This window comes from Typopeltis vanoorti, chromosome 22 (genome assembly GCF_054136105.1).
Source record: "Typopeltis vanoorti isolate ZY-2024b chromosome 22, IOZ_Tvanoo_1.0, whole genome shotgun sequence".
NCBI lineage: Eukaryota > Metazoa > Arthropoda > Arachnida > Uropygi > Thelyphonidae > Typopeltis > Typopeltis vanoorti.
This window is the reverse complement of record NC_143570.1, coordinates 91,028,038-91,049,905: the sequence shown is the minus strand read 5'-3', so window position 1 is coordinate 91,049,905 and position 21,868 is coordinate 91,028,038. Positions and strand designations below refer to the sequence as shown.

The window sequence follows — 21,868 nt, the reverse complement described above, 5'->3', positions numbered from 1 at the left end:
AACACTTTTTCAAGTCTCCTTACACCAAATCCATTCAAATGCAAGCCGTCCTTTCATAACCTGACATAACCCATGCATAAAGTCATTTGCAATTATGGCCCTCCTTTTAAACACTTCACTGTCCTACCGCGGCAAAGACTAATCATCCTAACTCTCTCACTCTTTTCTTTTGCTACCTCAAACAATTCATTCAGGTCCTCTATCATTTCCATTTTATCTCCTTTCAAATCATTCGTACCTGCCACAACAATCAATTCTTTCACCCTTTCCTTTTGCTCTCTAATAGACTCAGTTACATCCTTTATGGTCGCACTAGGTTGGTACGATTTTGTCAAATCCTCTACTAACACACCTCATACTAATGAGTCTCCATACAGTACTCTCTCCTTCATTTTGTTTATGTTCACACTCATACGCTTATTTTTCCTATCATACTTTTTATTATTGGCTGGTACACTCAAGTCGACTTTTGTTCATACGCTCTAGCTGCCGCTTTGCCCTTTGTATCGCTCCGCTCAACAACACGATCTCACTCATTGCATCTATCTCATCTTTTTTATTCTCTGTAAAACCATTAATTTGCTCTGAATTAATACCATCATTCACACTTTCTACATTCACGCCCTCACAGTTCTCTGGTACAATCTTGCCATTTCTTGTCATATCACTATTTTCTTCATTCTGAAGTTTGACAAAAAATATCACACTCACGACCTGAAATACACTTTAATTCCTCATTCTTCTTACATTTTCTACACACATTCACTCCTTTATTATCATCTAACCATACTCCGACCGCACTCCGCAAAGCATACGTTGATAGTGCCAATCTTTAACTCTGGTGATGTTGAGTTGAGGTGTGTTTTCAGATTTGTTCCAGTAACTGACTTTTTGCTGTTGGTGAAAACAATGGGGGCCTTGTTTAACCGGGCGATGCCCCAGCCGGCATGAAATTTTCTCGTGTTTTACCATTATTTTTTTATTTTGGTTTAAACCAATAAGAATACAATTTGGTCGGCTAAATCTCAAATTGTCAGCCCATCCTCGTTCGTTCAGTATTCAGGTAGATACCCAACAGGGTGCACCACGAGAAGATGAGGATTGGACATTAGGTCAGAAGCCCTGGTCAGTTCTCCGCATTCCTTTAAAGGCTATGTGGAGGTCTCCTCTCAGTTATACAGCTTTGACCCTAAGCACCCCATGGTATATTTTTTATAAATTAAATTTTTAAGTTGATAGATTGAAATATGTTCATCAGAATTAGACTTTGCCAGAAAGAGGAAATGACAGGCAACACTGTTTATTGATGTATCTGGGATATGTGGTATAGATTGTGTACTTCTGTTCACATAGAAAAGTATGCATGCAGTTGATTGCATGTTATTTCCACCTCCCACACACCCCACGCATTTCATCATACTAATTCTTGTGAAAAGCATTATTGATGATTTCACAGATGTATAGTGATGAACCATGTAAGCAGAAAAGTTACATGAAATGAAACTCAAATAAGAGACTTGTGATTTTAATATTTGCACCGAGTACCTATAGCAAACTTGATTTTCAAAAGGTAAATATTTTGAATTTTAATTATTCGCTAATGTGCTGGAATCTACAGTAATCCCCTTCCTTCATTTACAATACCCTGAAAGAACTGAAGTGTTTATATGTATTTCTGAACATTTTATCCAAAAATGATCTAAGCTTTTTTGCTTCTCCCTTGCACATAAATATCTGTTCCATCTAACCTTAGACCTCACATTTGCAAGTTGCACCAAAACCTCACTAAGAACATGTGATACTGTCTGGAAGAGGACAGTCTACTTAATAGATTGCCCCCCCCCCCCCCCCCCAACAACATACTCTTGTTTGGTGGTTTGACTCACTTTCATGTTCTGCATTATGTCTTCTATATGAGGACATAATGCAGAAACTGTATGAAGACACTAACTCGATTAGAGGTAAGTTAGCTGGCTTCATACAGTTTTAGCAGAGTTATCCTCCTGTCCAGTTTGATTTTCACCCCACAAATCTAACTGGCCTAAAAATACACTTAATTTTTACATGAAATTACACTATAGCCAATGTTTAATAAGATGATGCCTTACCTGTCTGTGTGGACCTCACTTCATTGTATCATATGCCATCCGCTTCTGTTCAGTCTTCGTTTTTTTTAAGTCTGCCAGCTCCAGCTATCCAGCCCTCCACATGCAGCACTTGTTTGGGTGGGAGTGCCTCTTAGTGATGGTACTGGTCTTTTCTTGCCCTTTTACTATACTTCTTGTTTTCTTTATTTCACCTTTCCTGAGAGTCTATATTACTATCATATCTTCCATACCAACATCACTGGGATCCAATGCCCTGCTGCCACATTTACTGTGTGATGTGCATATTTCTCATTACCTATGCAACAGGTGAAAAGCTAACATCACCCTTCTTTATTCAAAAGAGTTTAGGACTGGCAGATCTCCCAAAACAGTTTAAAAAAAAAAAAAAAAAAACTTTTATCGATGCTGTTATCAAAACATCACATTGGCACCACTCAAAAAAACCGAGAGCAGCATTACTAGGTGGAGTATTGGAAAAAACTAGTTATGGTGATGACACCTCATAAAACACAACTGTTCTAGAAGTGTGATATCAGTATCGCATGAAATCCTCTTATGCTAGGAGGAGCCAGTTAAGAAAATAATATCAAAAGCAAACTCAAACTATATTCCACCATGTGATAATTACAGCATACCTGAACTTTATGCTTGTGAGTGTTTTACTGTGGAGTGCATTAATCACCTGATCTATTATGGTCTTGCTCCTGAAACCACTCCTAAAATGATCTTGTTCAATGAGAAACCTTGTCAAGAAAATGGCAAGAATTATTACCAGAAGTAAACTAAACTCAACAAATGATCTTGACACATCAGATGATGTATCAAGATCTTCATCACTTCATTTGGAAAAATATTTTTCCAAATGAAGTGATGGATATTGGCCATCCGTATTCCTAAACTCATTTGACAAATACAAGCCCGAGAAAGATATGCTCTCAACCTCTCCAAAGAATAGGAAAATTCTTACAGTGAAACTGTTGTGGACTCTACAAGAATATCAATGATATTATCAAGGTACTTCTGCAGAATTATCAACCTATCTGTTTGTCTACAGGATACATATTTAAAACCTGGTAAAGATTCTATTCTATCTTAAGATGTTTCGCTATAATTTTTAAGGACAGAATGGGAAATGGACTTGCATGTGGTGCAATTTGCTATCCTAGTAGGTACCCATATTCCTTTTCAGCTTCTCCTGTTTAACACTGTTCTGTAAGTGATGGCCATTCACCTGTCAGTGGGATTTTTTTATACGTTCCATTTATTTACCGCTGGGTTCTGACTTATCCACCTTGATAATTGTATATTGCAACTACTTTAGCCTGTACTTCTTGTGGATAACTAATGGACACAACATTAATGGCATAGTACCACCATGAATTGATGAGATAGGTGAGCGTTTGCTTGATAATAATGACCCCCCCCCCCCATCTCTCCCTTAATGGATGTAATACAATACCTTCTTCCATGTGTTGTCTCTACCTGTTCATATTCTTCAGTTGATCTTAGTCTGCTTCCCCCCCCCCGATATTCTTATTTGTGGGATGTTGAAGAGAACATATACAGAAGCAATCATTTTTCTGTGATTTTCACTTCATCTTCACATGAATTAGGGAACCTACATTGATGTCCGTATGGAATATTCACCAAACTGACTACACTGTTTCTCATCTTGCAAAATTTAATTCCGAAACAGTTAGCCAAACACCTATCATTGAGGCAGTGATATATGCTGCTGACTATATTGTTCAGGCAGTAATAACTGCAATTTCTGAAGCATCACTTCAATTTCCACAGTATCCAAAACCATGGTGTAACCCTGAGTGCCAAGCAGCCAAAACATATCAAGACAGAGCATGGGATATATTTCAGAGGTACTACCAAACAAAATCTCATGCCTTTTAAAGTGTACTTGGGCAAAAATGTTACGTTGGCGCTCACTGTAAAAAATGATCATGGATTGAGTTTACATTATCACTCATTTATGCAACCAATGAAAAAGTCATATGATATAAGATCTGGAAAGTGAAGGGTAGATACAGAACACACCAAATGGGCTAGAGCTGTGTAATCAGCCATCTGTTAAGAAGTAACTAAAAGAGCACTTTTACTTTCATGCTAGTGAAGTAGGACCTAACAACATCTTCCACTATCTTTAGTGGATCCCCTTTTCTTATTATGTATTCATGGCTTAGTCCAGTTGCCACAGCCATTCCAAAACCAGGTAAAGATCATACAGAAGCAACTTATTATTAAGACAATTTCTCCAATATCTTAAGACAATTGATTACTTCATGGTTCACAGTCATTCTTGTAACATGAGTGTCACTGAAAGGAAACTTTAATAATCTGTTGTATCTGTTCATTATTATCCCAGGGATAATAGTGAACAGGGACAAACTATTATCCCGGTAGGAAAAGAAGTTCTTAGGTAATCTAGGGAAATCTCATTCTTATCTTCTTCAAGTGTCATCGCCTAGAAGGAGGTTGGCAACCATATCATGGAACTTTTTTCTTTATTTTGCTGCTCTGGAACATTTATGGTAATTCAAGCCAGTCCAGACCTTAATGTCTTCAAATCACATTCTCCTGGATCTACCTCTCCCTCTTTTTCTGTCCAGTTTCCCTTTTAATAATTTCTGAATTCCTTCTTGTCTAGTTAGATGTCCAAAATATACAAGTTTTCGTTCTTTTCATTTTTACTTTAAAACATCTTCATTTTTAATTTTCTCTGCCCATGATATTTTCAACATTTTTCTGATGGTCCACATTTCAAAAGCTTCTAATTTTTCTCTACTTCTTTATTCAGAGTCCAGGTTTCACTATTGTAGAGAAGTCTTGACCAGATATAGGACTTTATTAATCTTGTGTCTATGTTAATGTTTTTGGATGTTAGAACAGTTTCATATCAATAAAGGCTTTTCTTGCTATCTCTGTTCTTTTTTTTTTATTTCTTTAAGGGAATTTCTTCCTTCTGTAAACATTTGTCCCAAATATATATGAGATTTAACCTGTTCAATTTTCTTTTGGTTAACAGTTATATTTAGTTTCTTATTTATTGGATCTTTCACTATAATCATACTCTTTGTTTTCTTCAAAGAGTATGATTTTTATTTTTCAGGTTAATAATTAATCCCATGTCTAAGCTTCTGTTGTAAATTTCTGTGACTAAGTTTTGAAGATTTTCTTCATATTCAGCAATAAGGACCGTGTCATCTGCCTACCTGAAGTTGTTCAAGTTCCTACCCCCAACTTTTCATTCATTCTTATCAGACATCAATTTTTATTTGCATGGCTGATATATACAGTATAGCCTCCTTCCACTGATGATCCTTAAATGTCAGGTTGAAATATTTATAATTAGTTTATTACCTTAATTGCTTCATCCTTGTGTGTGTACATGTAATCTAGTCAAACTATTATGGCACAGGTACCTCTCAAGCATCAATATAGAAAACAATGTGATTGGCTATATATGGGGCAACCTCACAGGAAGGGGATGATTAGACAATGATTCAAAAGTCCCAGACAGTTCTAAACACATCTTATAGACAGGCTAGGTGAAGGTTACCTCTCATTATGCAACTTCAATCCTTAAGTGATTCAGAACCTCAGGTTTAGTATGGTTTTGTGACACTGATTTTGTGTCTGTCACTCAGAAAGTAGACTGACATTCACTTCCCTTATATGATGGAATTTCACAGGTCATTTTTTTTTCTTTCAGATAGGGATAGGTCAACTTCTCTTAAACAGCAGCAGGAACTACTTATACTGATGATAGCCATCCTGATAGGTTGCTTAAAATAACGGGGGTGGATAATGATGGCTTTGAAGTTTTTCCATTGAAAACTTGTATATTTAAGTTTGGTATGTATCCACTTCTTGGTATGCATGAATTTTGGTATGCATCTTTTGTATATATATCTATTCATTTAATTTCAGACACCAGAGGAATGGGAAGAAGCTGACAGAAAAAAAATTCAGAAGAAGACTCCAGTAGGTAGTAGTGATCAATTAGAAATGAAGGTAAAATTCCTTTAATATTTTATATTCTGATGTAATTATATTTTGCTAATTTACAAATTAGCAAAAAATATAACTATACATATATTTTAAACTTAAATGTCATTACATTCTTGTCATCTGAATGGAAAATAAGAGTATAGTGCTAATGGTATATAAAATCATATGTAACTACAGCAGATTAGTAATGCGAATAAGGCTATATGAAAACAGATAGATAGAACAAGTGGAAGGTGCGATTTTCTTAGTTGGAACAAATAACTTAAAATGAGATAAATATGTTATGAGAAGATTTGAGAGAGTGAAAAAGAAAAGCTAAAGAGTTTGTCATGTCATACATGACAAACTCTTTAGTTTGACATGTATGACATGACAAACATGAGTAAGATGAAACACTATTTTTTTTTCTCTCTCTTTCTTTCTCGCACACACATGAGGTACAAGAACCTATAGCACATCGGTGTCATGTGTGAGGTGAAGATAAGAATTGAGAAAGACATCTGTTGACATTTTTCTTAAACAGCTGGGGTCGGAGTTGTTGGAAAACACATTATGAGAAAGACTGTTCCGGAGGACATAAATAAATGAATAGGAGAAGTAAGTTCAGTGTGTTTGCAGTTGTACAGAAAAGGGATGTTGTGGAGCTGCTGCTCTCATTTTAACAGGCCAAACAGTAAGTGGAGGAATGATGCTTGCCAATTCACCAGAGCAGTGACCATGGAAGTACCTGTAGAAAAGACACAGAACTGAAATGCTGTTGAGTCTGTGAGATAGAGGTTGAAGTGACCCTGTGAAGAAAGGATCATCTATGGGCTAAATTGCTGTCCTCAAGAATATATCAAGAATTTTTAGGGAGGTTTTAGGTGCATCACCCCAAATGTGTGTACAGTATTCTAACAATGGGCAGATTTCAGATTTATGTACGAGGGTGGTCTGAAAAGTTCTCGGCCTCGACCATGGAAACACTACTCGCAAGATTTTTTTTTTTTTTTTTTTTTTTTTTTTTTTTTTTCTTTCTTTCTAAGTTGGTACATCTGTCATAAGTATCCATGTGAAATTGCAATTCATTCTATCAAGTAGTTTGTTTTATATAGCTGTCTGAAACAAAAGTGTTGTCTGTATCCCTTGAAATGGATAAAATGAATATCGTGCGGTTATAGAATTCATTGTAAAAGAAGGTTTAATGCCAAAAGAAATTCATTCGAAGTTTATGGGCACTCTTCTTCTTCGTTTTCAATAATTAAGGAATGGGCTGCCGAGTTTAAACGTGGCCATACCAGCCTTGAAGATGATCCACGTGAAGGACGTCCAAAATGTGTAACAACACCAGAAATCATTGATCATGTGAATATATGGTGCTGGATGACCAGCAGCGAGTCAGAATGTGTGAAATTGCTGAGGCTATGGGCATTTCAAAAGAACGTGTAGGATATATTTTGCATGAAGAATTGCATATGAAAAAGCTTTGCATAAGATGGGTGCCACACTTGCTCACAGCAGATCAAAAATGCACCTGCATGAAAATCTCTGAACAGTGCTTGGAGCATTTTAACAAGAATAAAATTGATTTTGTGTGTTGATTTATTACTATGGATGAGACTTGGATTCACCATTACACACCAGAATCTAAACGGCAATCAAAACAGTGGACAGAAGCCGATTGTTCAGCACCAAAGAAGACAAATTCGGATCTATCAGCAGGAAAGGTCATGACATCGGTGTTTTGGGATGCTAAAGGCATTTTGTTTATTAATTATCTTGAAAAGGGTAAAACAATAACCGGGGAATATTATTCCGATCTTTTAACCAGACCAGACGAAAATATTCGTGAGAAAAGACCCAGTTTGCTGAAGAAAAAAAATCATCTTTCATAAGGACAATGTACCTGCCCATAAAGGTGTTTTGGCAATGGGAAAATTAAGGGATCTAAGGCACTATGAATTGTTGGAACATCCACTATATTCTCCAGATTTGGCTCCCTCTGACTTCTGTCTCTTCCCAAAACAAACTCTTCCGTGCTGGTCAGCGTTTTTCTTCAAATCTTTTGCAAATGTAGAGGGGTATTTTGCAGATATCTTACTGAGAACCACTACAGGGATGAGATAATGGCCCTGGAGCATCGCTGGAATAAATGTATTAGTCTTAAGAGAGATTATGTTGAAAAATAAAATTAATTTTGAAATTATAAATTCGTTTTTTCATCGTTAGGCCGAGAACCTTTCAGACCGCCGTCGTATCTGAATGGGTGTAAAATAACTTCTTGAGCATAATAGAATGACTAGTTTTTTAAGAGACTGAGGAAGTTATTAAAGTGATGTTTGTGCCAGGAGAGGCTAGAGGTAACTTTAGCCACTTCTCTTTAGATTTCCGACAGCAAACTTGGCATGATGGTAAGACTCAGGTAAGAGAAGGCCTGAAAAAATACTAAGACAAAACGACTCTTTTCTTTCAATTCCCAACAATGAATCTTGTGTGATGGTGGCCCTTGGTAAGAGAATGGTCGGCTACCTTAATTATCGACTGCCACCATTTATTATTTCTACTATATCTTATTTTTCACGCTCTGTAGTCTAACAAATTTATTTGTTTTAACAAATGCGCCATTTAGACTATATATTGAGAATGAGAATATAAGATCTTAAATCAAAGACTAAGCAGATATTGTTTATATTCCTTGATTATATTATTCTTACTTTAAACTAGTTGTGGCTTAAATATAAATCATATAAACTTGTATCTCATGCAGGTTCGAATTTTTTTAGGATATTGCATTGACAGAATCAGTCCAATGTGTTGTTTACAAACCATTTAATTAAGTCAAACAGAAATATGTACAGAATGAGTTACATTCACATATATACACAATGTCATTAGAATTTCCTTGCTAGTCTCAATTCTTTTCTATTCTAATCTTAGTTCTAAGCTAATTCTCAGTCTAGCATGATATTAACTGAATAGATGACATACCTTGGTTAAGTCTAATTCATCATTAATATACATTATCTCATAAGCATAGACGCTTGACATACATTCTTGTTCAGTATTACAACTACTTATGGTTCTTGTTCAGCAGACAGTCTTTCACATTAAACCTTTACATGTAATTCTTCTTCTTGTCTTTCTTTCCACTTGCTGACATGTTCCTGTTTTTCTGCTAAAATTCTTCCTTGTCAGGGTTGTCGACTATGCATTGCCTTTATAGGACCCTTAACATGGCTGCGATGTACAGCTTCTTTCCTCCGAGACGAACGACCCAATATTTCTTTCATACCGATGTAACCAGGTAGAAGACTCGGAACCCTCGACACTTCTGTTTAGATTTCCGACAGCGAACTTGGCATGATGGTAAGAGAAGGCCCGAAAAAATACTAAGACAAAACGAGTCTTCTCTTTCAATTTCCTACAACGAATCTTGTGTGATGGTGGCCCCAGGTAAGAGAAAGCTTAGAAAACCCTAAGACAAACTTCCTTCCCACAAGTTGCCTTATATAGGCCCTGACTTCCGTTGTGTGCATGCGCACATCTCTCGAAATTGGTCATGTATTTTCCTTCGGACATGGTGACGTCATTCTTGGCGCATCTTTATAATTCTTTATTCATGGCAACTATAGTCATGTATTTACCTTTAGACATGATGATTTCATTCTTCACGGATCCTTGGAAATTTCCATCTATAGCAATTCTCAGAATTCTTCACTGATTTTAGCATTGGAGGTACTAATTAAACATTACTTAATAGCCATACATGATGCACCACATTATTTTTACAAAGGTTCAATACAATATTATTACAGAAAAGATTATCTCAGTCAAATAATTAATATTACTCTAAGTTCATTCGCCTAAATAAAAAACATGTAAAAACAAGTTACAAAGTCACATACATGAGAGATTTTACAGTGTGTGTGTGTGTGTGTTACTGAGATCCCTTTTGCAAGAGAAAAGGCAGGTGGTATATATATCCAGTGGTGGGCGATGTGGGTTATCAGATCATTTGTGGATCTGGATTGGTGAAACCCATATTGGTGGGTGCTTATTAACTATTAAGCTTCTGTGTAGTGAAAACGTTACCCGTTCATTACTTTTTCCATTATTTGGAGATGATTGATATGATAGTAGTTTGACAGTTGGATAGACTTTTCTCTCCATTTGCATTTACTTATAAAGTACTCTGTATTTGTCTTTCTTTTTTGGAATGCATTTGGATATATGCTTGCTTCCATTTGATGGCATAGGTGCCAACTGAGTATGGAAAATTGAACAAACAATAGAGGACAGGTGTTAACTCTGAAGTACAATAGGAGAGATGCCATCATGACCAGAATACTTAGTAGTGTCCTGGGTTGTCTCATATTCTTTCGCCAAGAGACCACCAAAGGCATACAGTGCTTGGTTGGGCATGGAAGGAGGTGATTTGCCTTTATCATTTGTGCAGGAGTTAGAGGAAAACTGTGGTGCCATCTGGATGACAGAGGTGAAAGTGCAGGCAAGCAGAAGTTATCTGATGGCTTTTGTGAGGGACCAGAAAGCATAGCTTTTGTGTTATTTTTGGTTGGACAAGAATCGAATTTTATGCTGTTAGTCTTTAGCAAGTTAAATTTAGATTTGCTGATAGTTGTTTTACAATTATTGCATGTTTCTGCATAGGCTGAGCATGAAGCTGAGGTTCTTGATGTAAGCCACCTGTGATAAACAGAATTTTTTAATAGCTCTCATACATCTTCTGTTGAACCAGGGGTGAAAATGGATGGGAATTTGGATGGAATGAGGGATGAAGGCCTTCATGCCAGTGTGGATGATTTCTGTGACTCACTCAGTGCAGGTGTCTCGATCATAACTTTGGAAGTAATAGTCATGACATGGAAAGGAAGAGTAGTAGTTCTGAAAGTAGTTCCACTAGGTAGGTACATTTGTAGGGCAAAAGGACATGAGGTTGGGTGTGGTCAGAGGAGGGTCATTCTGTGAGATTGGAAACGCACAAGATTGTGGTCTGAGTTGCCAAGAGAAGAGGTGACCTCTACAGCATCTGAAAGTAGAACTAGTAAATAAAAAAAATCAAGGGTGTTAGGAAAGTTGAGGGGATTATCAGGAATTTAGATAGGTTGGTGTATGATTTGCATTAGATCATTGCTTATGAGAAAACTTCTACATCACATCCAGCTCGATCAGTAGTGTTTGAGAAGGGGAGCCATTTGGAGTTGTGGACATTCGGGTCACCTAGGAAGATGACTTCGCTATTTGGATAGCTGGATTGAAGATGGGTGAGTTTTGTGGAGAGAAAGATGTAGAAATCTGAGAGTTTTTTCAAGTTTGGAGAGCAGTAAATGCAATAGATGAATATTACTAAGTGGGACAAGTAAACCTTCATAGGTCAAATCAGGGTATTCTAAATTTAGCATTCTTTTGCAAGCATTGTCAGAATGTACAGAGGCACATATGCCATTCATTTTGCAACCCTTATGGTGAAATGAAGAAGAGTATAATTTGGGCACTGAAGGTGAATTGTGGTTAATGTAGCTTCAATTTGGATTTCTGTTGAGAGAAGGATGTCTGGTTTGGTTGTCTGTAAGTGGTGATAAATGTCATTTATGTTGGAGTTTATGCCACAGAAGTTTGTCAAGCGGATGTGAAAATTATCTTTTTTTTTGTATGGATCCTGCTGTGTTTGTAATGTCGTTTGCATTGATTTGTTTTCTGCGAATTGTTGTTGGGAAAGATTTAGTTTGCAATGTTGCCATCATTGTTAGTTTCATTTTTGATTTATTATTAGATGAAAGGAAAGAGTGAGGACATGCAATGGGAGGAGATACGGATGTGAAAATTATCTTTTTTTTTTTTTGTATGGATCCTGCTGTGTTTGTAATGTCGTTTGCATTGATTTGTTTTCTGTGAATTGTTGTTGGGAAAGATTTAGTTTGCATTGTTGCCATCATTGTTTGTTTCATTTTTGATTTATTATTAGACGAAAGGAAAGAGTGAGGACATGCAATGGGAGGAGATACTCTCATGAACATGACACCTATACAGAGAGCGACCAATTTCATTCCATTCCATAGTGTGGATTTCTCCCACATACCACTGCTCGGACTCCCTTTCCAGGTACAATCTGGTAGATTATGCAGCAGTAGGATTGTGCTTCAGTTGACCAGGAAGTCTTCTGCTCATTACTGACAGGTTCAGGCCTGTGTACTATCTGCTGGCCAGCCTGCATTACCACCATTTAATTTACTTACCCTTGAAATGGAGGAGAGACTGGGTCTCTAAATCTATTGGGCATGCTCTTGAAGGATATCACTCATACTGGCAGTAAAGAATAAAACAGGCCCTCAATAATCAGGATGATGAAGGTAATCTAACAGTTAGTGGGCTAGTTGGTATTTCCATGAACTAGGAAGATTGCTCTGATGATTGATTTCACAGACTATAAGAAGTGGTATACAGTATATTAATGGGAGAAAGAATTGAACTTACAGGGTGCATTGCTCTTGAATGGATTTGATGTTAAGTGCTTGTATTATGTAAAAGGAGGATGACTACTTAAATAACACTTCTGATCTTTAGCCATTGTTGTCTAACTTGAACATTAATGATATTGGGGTTGATCTTGTAATGCACAATTATTTGCTGTTGATGCAAAGTTAGATACAGTGATAAAGGAAATTTCTGACACACACTTTGCAGGCCAGTGTGAATGAACTGGTTCTATGGGCAAATGAAGATGAATGCCATTTCAGAGTTATGTATTATGGACAGAGGATCTTAATTTTGAAAAACGACTGAACAGGTAATAAATTGTGATTAAAAAATATCCAAGAGGAAAGAGGAATTGACAGCATTAGAAGTAGAAAAGCCGTTATAAACCATAAATATAAACCATAATTTGAACTACAAGATGTTATTCATCTTGAAATACATGAAGATATAAATGTTTGTAGTGGTTACTTCGAAAAAAACAGCAATCATCAGATGGTTGATTAATGATTGGAATAAAGCTGTTATTGTACAGATTAAAAAAAAAAAAAAAAAAAACTTGAAATGGTATATGATAAGGGGCCAAGTGGAAAGTGTTCAAACCCTTAAATCCATGTGTGTTGCATATTAGCAAACAGAATTTGTTTATATACTGGAAGAATATTTAATGCTAACTTAGGTATAAGGAAAGATAGTGTGCACAAAGTAGAAAGTATTTTTAACTTGGGTATAGTTATGTTAAAGATACCAAGCAATTATAAACCTGGTTTTACTCCATTTTTCCCAAGTAAGCAAACAGACAAAATGTCAAGTTTGTGCCTGCAATTTATGCAAGACTAGCTGATCCCACAGGTAGTGCAAGACCAAGGCAACTCGTGGTAAAGGTGGAGCAAGCTCTGATCACTAATCTTAATATTTACCCTTAATGGCAAAATACATCTCCAAGAAGGGGATGTATGATGTTTTGTATTAAAGGCAAGGGGCCACTACCCAGACCGGTTTTGACCTTTATTGAGGTCTCATCAGTGGGAGCCAGGCTAGATAAATTGCAGGCACAAACTTGACATTTTGTCTGTTTGCTTACTTGGGAAAAATGGAGTAAAACCAGGTTTAAAATTGCTTGGTATCTTTAATGTAGTGTGCACAGTCTCTTTGTGATTTATAATCATATCATTGATAAAAGCTTGAATGAAAATTAGCAGAAAAATTGATGATGCCATTGGTTGAGCCATTTTTAAAATGCAGATATGAGAAAAAATAACATGTATAATATTCAGAAATCTTGAAGATTTAATCTAATATAGTATACTCGCTTAAACAAGGAGTAGCCATAGTATTCAACACAAAATATGAGGCTAATCTTCTTGAATGGCAGTCAGTCTCAAGTAGAATGATGTGAGCAAATATCAGAATGAGGAATTGGACAATGAGACTTATTTGTGTCTATGGTCGCACAGAAGGTTCTACTAAGGTAGAAATGGAGGAATTTTTTGATGCTTTAGAAAAAGCAACTGACACAATGAAAAAGAAAAAGTTGGTCCTTGTTGGGGATCTAAATAGCAGAGTAGGAAATGATTGTGAGACATACAAAAATATATTGGAAAAATTTGGAGAAAAGAGCAAAGCTAATAATAATGGCAAATACCTGTTGGATTTCCGCTCAGGACATGGACTGGTTATTACTAACACCATGTTCCAACATAAAAATGTGCACAAATTCACATGGAGAGAAGAGGCAAGGAATAAGAAAAGTCTCATTGACTATGTTATTGTTGATAGTGATATTTTCTCCATGGTGCAGGACACCAGAGTGTACAGAGGATTTGAAATTGGAAGCGATCACTATTTAGTCTTGAGCAGGATAAAATTGAATTTTATATTGAAAAGAATAACATTTAAGAAAGTTTTAAAGCGAATAAAAGTTGAGCAGCTCTCAGATATGAACTGTAGACTAAAATACACAAAGATTATTGAAGAAAAAATGAAAAAGTTTGAGAACAGGAACCAAACTTTAGAGATTCAGTAGCAAGCCTTGAAGAAAAACCTAATTGATTTAGCCAGAGAGGCATGTGGTGAGTTTGTCTGCGGTTAAAGTTAAAGAGGCGGTGAAGGAAAAGAAGAAAGCATATCAAACGTTCCTGGCAAATAAGTCAGCTTGTGCTCTTAGAGAATACAGAGACAAATGTAAGAAAGCTAAATACTGTGTAAAACTAGCTAAACAAAAGTCATGGGAGGACTTTGGCAAGAATATAGAAAATAAATATCAAGAAGGTGGCAAAATATTCTGGAGGTTGTTGAAGAAGCTTAGGAATGGAGGAAAGAGTGCTGTAAAAGGAGTTAGAGATGATAAAGGTGACATGAAAACGGGAGAAAAAGATATCCTTGAAGTATGGAGTAATTACTTCGAAAAATTGCTAAATGAAACGAGCAGTGATAGCACAGTGATAAAATACACTCAACAGGCATACAGTCAGGAATACATATCCATACTTGAAGTAGAAAAAGCCATCAAAGGCTTAAAATCTGGAAAGGCAGCAGTAGTAGATGATATTTGACCAAAAATGCTGAAGTATGGTGGTATAAAAGTCTTACAGTGGCTGCACTGCATAGTTCAGAAAGCCTGGACTGGTGGACGAATTTCCAATGATTGGAGGAGAGCTCTAATAGTACCCATATATAAAAAAGGGAAATAAAACTGAATGTGAGAATTACAGAGGTATTTCCCTACTGAGTGTTCCAGGCAAGATCTATGCAAGCATACTTGAGAAACAGTTGAGAAGAATTTTGGAAGAAAAGTTGGTGAAGAACAAGCTGGATTCAGGCCAAATAGAGGTTGTCAGCATCAGATCTTCACTTTATGACAAATAGTTGAGAAAGCATGGAAATATAACAAAGATTGTATTTAAGTTTTGTCGATCTGGAAAAGGCATATGACAAGGTGTCAAGAGAGAAGCTATTCAATAAGCTACAGTTATATGGTGTCAATGGGGCAATATATCAAGCAATACTTAGTCTGTATTTGAGTTGTAAGTTAGAATTGAAGGAAGTACAGGAAGATGGTTTAATGTTAAATCTGGTGTGAGACAAGGATGCACATTATCCCCTCTGTTATTCATTATCTATATGGATCACATTATGAAGGAAAGTGGTATTAAACATGATATCAGAATTGGAGATGTTAATATCAGCTCTCTGCTTTATGCTGACGATGTTATACTTCTAAATAAATCCGCTACAAGTTTGCAAGATTCCTTGACTAAACTGAATAACTGTTGTAATAGATATGGTATGAAGGTCAGCATTAGAAAGACAAAGAGAATGAAAATAGGTAGAATTGTTGAAAATGTTCAACTGTTGTGAACGGGGAACCCATGGAGCAAGCAAAACATTTCAGCTACTTAGGCACGATTTTTACTGAAGATGGTAAATTAAATATGGAAATAGACAACAGAATCAACAAAGCTGGTATGGTAGGAAGTCAACTGAATAAATTCATATGGAATAAGAGAGAAATTAGTCGGAACACTAAATTAGCTGTATACAAGACAGTGTTCAAACCAGTTTTAACTTATGGATCTGAGAGCTGGGTCAGAAGTAAAACACTTGACCAAAGACTAGAGTCTGCAGATATGAGAATCCTGAGAAAGATTAAAGGCGTGAACAGATGGCAACAATGGCAATATCATATTAAAAACAAGGATATTAGGAAAGAACTTGACGTTGTCGGGATAGAGGAATGCGTTAGCAGAGCTATTTTCAGGTGGTATGGTCACTTAAACAGAATGGGCGAGGAAAGATTAGCAAAACAAGTGTTCTCTGCTAGGTTGGCAGGAAAACAACCCAGAGGAAGACCAAAATATAGGTGGATTGATACGGTACATTGTGCCTTAGACGATAGAAATATAAGATCTGATAATGACAATATTGGAGTCTTGACAAGTAAGAGACTGATTTGGAGGAAAATTGTAGATAGGAAGTTAGTAATGATGTAAATTTTTCATGTAGTACTATCATATCCTGTACACCCCCTAAGGGTACATGTCAGGAATTTGATGATGATGATGACTTAAAAGATTAATATAACAGATATTATTTTCTAATCTTTAGAGGTACCTGTGGCATAATTAAAATTAATAACTTAACACGTATAAAACCAACAGTAATAACTTTAATGAATTAAAGGTACAAATATTTCGTACTGAAAGTAACAGTACATCATCAGTGTAGTTAAAGGAATGGACTACAAAGTACAGAACAGTCAATGGATTACCAGTTAAATTGGTGCTGTGTGCCAGACGATTAATATTAGTAAAATATTATTAAATAATTCTTAAAAACTATTTCATTGATGGGTGCATAAGATGAGAATCTCCCAAACTTTTGGTAGATACGGTCATTTCGATTCAAATTTGGCTGATGTAAAAGGACTTTGCAACTTTCTTTAAAACGGTGTCCATATTTAAATATGAACACCTTTTTTAAAGAAAGTTGCGAAGTCATTTTACATTGGCCGAATTTGAATCGAAATGACTATCTCCCAAAAGTTTGGGAGATTCTCATCTTATGCAACCATCAATGAAATAGTTCTTAAGAATTATTTAATAATATTTTATTAATATTAATATTCTGGCACGTGGCAACAATTTAATTGGTAATCCACCAGTTGTTCTGTACTTTGTATTCCATTCCTTGAACTGTTTGTTCTACACTGATGATGTACTGTTACTTTCAGTACGAAATATTTGTACCTTTTAATTCATTAAAGTTATTACTGTTGGATTTATGTGTTAAGTTGTTAAAGATATTATTATTGTATGGGTGCCTCCATGAAGTCTGAAGACTCATTGCGGGAGAGCCAACTATCCACACAATCTGTCCTACCTCTCCTTGAACCCATTAACAGACAAAGAGCTCTAAACAGACTCTAACAACCCATTCTGCTCATTCACAACTCTCCAAGCAAAAAAATCTAGTCCTCACATCCCTACTAACCATACCTTTATATAACTTCCAAGGATGACCCCTTGTTCTGGTCACCTCTAGGTAAGTGTGGAAACATTTTTCCTGCATCAATCCTATAAGCAACTTAGATATGTATATCATATCCTCCTCTTTTTCTCGTATCAACCAACTTCTGCATTCCGCACACCCTCAATCTATCCTCATAGGGAAATTTCCACAGACCACTCACCATCTTGGTCACTTGCCTATGAATCATCTCCACTGCTTCCTCATCCCCAAAAACTAAGGAAAACAGATCTGAGCACAGTAATCCAGATGTGGATGTATCAAGGCCTTATAAAGAGGAATACCAACTTCCTTATCTCTACTTGTTTGTGTTCTTCAATAGCCAGGGCTACCTTAGCAATATGTCCTCTAAACTTTAACTCTCTGTCTATCACCATCCCTAAATCTCTAGATTCATCTATTTCCTGGAGTACAGTGCCATCATGTGATACACGGCTTGTATTCCAAAATGCAAAAATTATGATACCCATTAACTTTTGCCCATACTGACAACCTATTTAAATCGTCCTGCAAGCTCTCCACACCATCTTGAATAACTATTACTCTACGTAATTTTGCATCATCAGCAAATGACTGAACATTTCCTTTCATGTTATATCATTTATGTACAAATTAAACAGCAATGGTCCCAGCACTGAACCTTGCGATACACCACTAGTTGCCTGTTTTCGCCTTGATTTAGCCCCTCTATATATCACTTTATTGATATCTGTCCAGCAGCCACCCTCTAATCCACATATCCATCCCCATTTCATCTAATTTGCGTAACAGAGTTCCACGTGGTATTCTGTCAAATGCCTTTGTGAAATCCAGCAAAATCATTGTGTAGCCATTTCCTTTATCCAACACAGATGTTACTCTTTATAAAAAGTTAGTAAATTACTAAGGCATGACCGACCCTTCAGAAAGCCATGTTGACCCTCATACAATATCATATTTTTTATCTACCCATTCTTGAATTCTCTTTTTGACCAATTTTTTCAGTACTTTTACCACCTTGCCTGAGATACTGATTGCTCTATAATTTGCTACTGCAGTCTTAGAACACCCTTATACAGGGAAATTATTTTGTCCTCTTTCCACTCCCTTGGAACTCTACCAGAGCTGAGACTTAATTTAAAGAGTCTAATCAGAGGCTTTGCCAGTTCGCTTGCACGTTCTCACAAAACCTGAGCTGCTATCCCATCTAATCCCTCAACTGTATTTACATTGAGATTCTGCAATATCCTAAGAACCTCCACTTCATCCACCTCTGTTCCCACATTATTGTCTATCACATATGTTAAAGCAGTAAACCTAACTTGGATGATATATCCTTACAAATAGTCACTCAGTAACTCAACTATTTTCTCTGCTTCTGTCACCTCATGATCATCATCATGCATTAAGGCTAATCTTCCATGGTCATTCTTCCTCTTACTTGCCATGTAAGAAAGGAGCTCTTTGGGATTTCCTTTGTCGTGCTTGGCTAGATTCTTATCATAATCTGATTTTGCCCTCCTTGCCATACTGGTCACCTTCTTCTCTGAGTGTTTTGCTGTTCACGAGTTTGCACATCCCCTTTCTTCTTATATAAACTCCACAGCATTTTCTTCTTATGTATCTCATGCTTAATGATATTACTCATCAATCTAACTCCTGCTTGATTATCCCTTCTTACCTTAGGTATACATTTTAATATTCCTTCCTCTAGGTGACTCTTAACTATCTCCCATGCCCTACTAACATCCTTACTGTCAGTGTTTTATACCATTACAGAGATTTTGGCTGCAGTTCATCTGCTGTCATCAATAGTACCCCTCCTCAAATCCTATCTTCTCTGAAAATACTATACCGTTCATATTCTATCCCTGTAACCAGATCATCTGCTGTTAGCCAAGTCTCACTATTGCCTATAACTTTTGGCAAGGTTACACTAACCAATGCCAAATCTCCTCCCTCTTGTTCCTGATGCTTCAGGCATTAGTATATAGAAACTGCTACATCCCTTTAGGCCCCCACCCACCTTTACTTCCTGAATTGACTACTAGTTTCCACAGTTGGTCATTCTCTCACTCAGTCGCATCATAGGTACCTTCACACAAACTCACCTGCTTCCACCCTAATTACTTAAGCTTTCCTGAATTTGTGCTTCAGCATGCTCGGTGAACAAAGCTCTCTCTAGACACCTAATACCAAAACCATTTAGACATCAGCATTTACAAATCCTGCTTTTCATCAAACACAGACTACAGATCCACAAATCCTGCATCATTCCTTCTGTACAAATTATGTATTGATTCATTAGCTATCAATACCCTCCTCCTCATTTCTTCTCTATCATAGCTGGCAGGAAACTTAGCCTTAACCTTCTCGCTCTTCAATTTTGCCTTTCCTAACAACTCTTTTACATCCTCCCTCATAGAATACTTCTTGCCTCTTAAATCATTTGTGCCAACAAAAACAATCAGTTCCTTCCTCTTACCTTTTTGCATCTGGATGGCGTGACTAATATTGTGAATTTTTGCGCCAGGGAAACATGATTTTGTTGCACTTTCATTAAGTACTCTTCTGATCATTGAGTCTCTATAAATAATTTTCTCCTTAATTTGTTTATCTTTTTTTGTTCACTCAGTCTTTATTGCTACTTCGGACCCCCTGATTCTTTCTCTTTTCTGCCTTGCTAATTTCTTGCCACTTCAATTTTGTTCTTTGTCCTGTGAAGGATACCATTCAAGTGCGCTAATTCTTTATTTATCTCCATTCCATTCTGTTCGGTTTTTTAGGGTCACAAGTTCGACAATTAGTCTTGATATTTTCCATCCTTCCATTGATATTGTCCACTCTACTGACATTTGCTGCATTCTAGTCACTTAATAGCCACTCACTTTTGAAACGTTGACTAGACTTTCTTTTTTCAGTATCAATTTCCTTCCACATATCCTTTAATTTTCTTGATGAATGCATTTCACACACACACACACACACACACACACACACACACACACACTGCACTGTACATAATCCCGCAAATGCAAATCTCCTGACAAGGTGGTCTTTGCTGCCATTGTTCTACCACTTATTGGGGCCATGCCAAGTATATTGTATTTAAACAAAAAAAAATTATAAGGTTTACTTACAAACAGAATAACACAGTCAATCACATATATTTATAACAACAAGTATAGTAAGTTAACTTAATATTATCAACTAAAATACAAAAAAAAGTTGCTTATTCTTCTTTCTAACCTCTCTGCACACACACAATAAGCTACCTAACAATAATCCCATATTTGAAGCAAAAATGACAAAGACAGAAATATCAAAATTTAAACTTGGGCGATGTACTTAAAAGTACTGTTTAAGAAGATAGAAAATTATGTACTGATCAAATTAGAAACTTAGTAGATGTAATATTAATTGTCTGGACCTTACCATGAACATGCCTCCTCATGTGGGGGACACCTGCTAATGTTCTGCCCATTCATCAAATTAAAAAATTAAAGCTGCATAATTTTGTATTTAGATTAAAATGAGTTATTTTGTTACCTTTCAGTTTAGATTTTTGTATTTATCCCATACAGGAGAGATGGAAGAAATAGTTTGTGTGAGAGGAAACTTACATAAAATTGTGATCTGAATTATTGAGAGGCAAAGTGACTTCTGTGTATCTGAAAGAACTAGTTAAAGGATCAAGGTTATTGGGAGAATAGAGGGTTTAAATAGATCCAGTCTGGATGGCTGTAAGTTATGATAGACATCTTTTATATTGGGGTTTATGGGGTGAAAGTAAATTTTTTAGGCCTGGTTGGCTGAATGGTTTAATGTACTTGTTCTCCTGCCAGCAAATTGCAAGTTTGAATCTTCCCATTGGCATGGATGTTTATGATTGCTTTTAGAGGAGTGATAAATTTCATTGACCATTGAAAGATCACTGCTCTGCTTATTGGAAGGCTAAATGGCTTAAAAATGTTCTGTGTTTGATCTTTAGAGCAGGATTTCCAGATTATTTAAAAAATAGACAAACACAAAAAAAGTGGTAAAAATGTAATATAGGTTTAGTAGAATTTTCCTTGCATTTTCTAGTGATTGTATATATTTATTATGAGCCTCCATGGCTCGGTCAGTAAAGAGCCCTTTGGTCACTAAGACCTGGGTCCGATTCCCGTCATGTGAGGAACCTTTATCTGGTCTCTCTTGACAAAAGGTGAGTTAGCTGGTCTCATATGAAGGTAGGGTTTTTTTGTCCCCCCAGAACA

At 36.4% G+C, this 21,868-nt stretch overlaps 1 protein-coding gene across 2 annotated transcripts in view; it reads left to right on the top strand.

The window, feature by feature from the left end:
* Positions 1 to 21,868, top strand: part of LOC150094564 (glucocorticoid-induced transcript 1 protein-like) — a 380,983-nt gene that overhangs the window by 181,978 nt on the left and 177,137 nt on the right. For both annotated transcript variants that reach the window (XM_090411946.1, XM_090411945.1), the window contains exon 4: positions 6,051 to 6,134. In XM_090411946.1, coding sequence (XP_090268072.1) covers positions 6,051 to 6,134 — 84 coding nt within the window. The remainder of the gene's footprint in view (positions 1 to 6,050; positions 6,135 to 21,868) is intronic.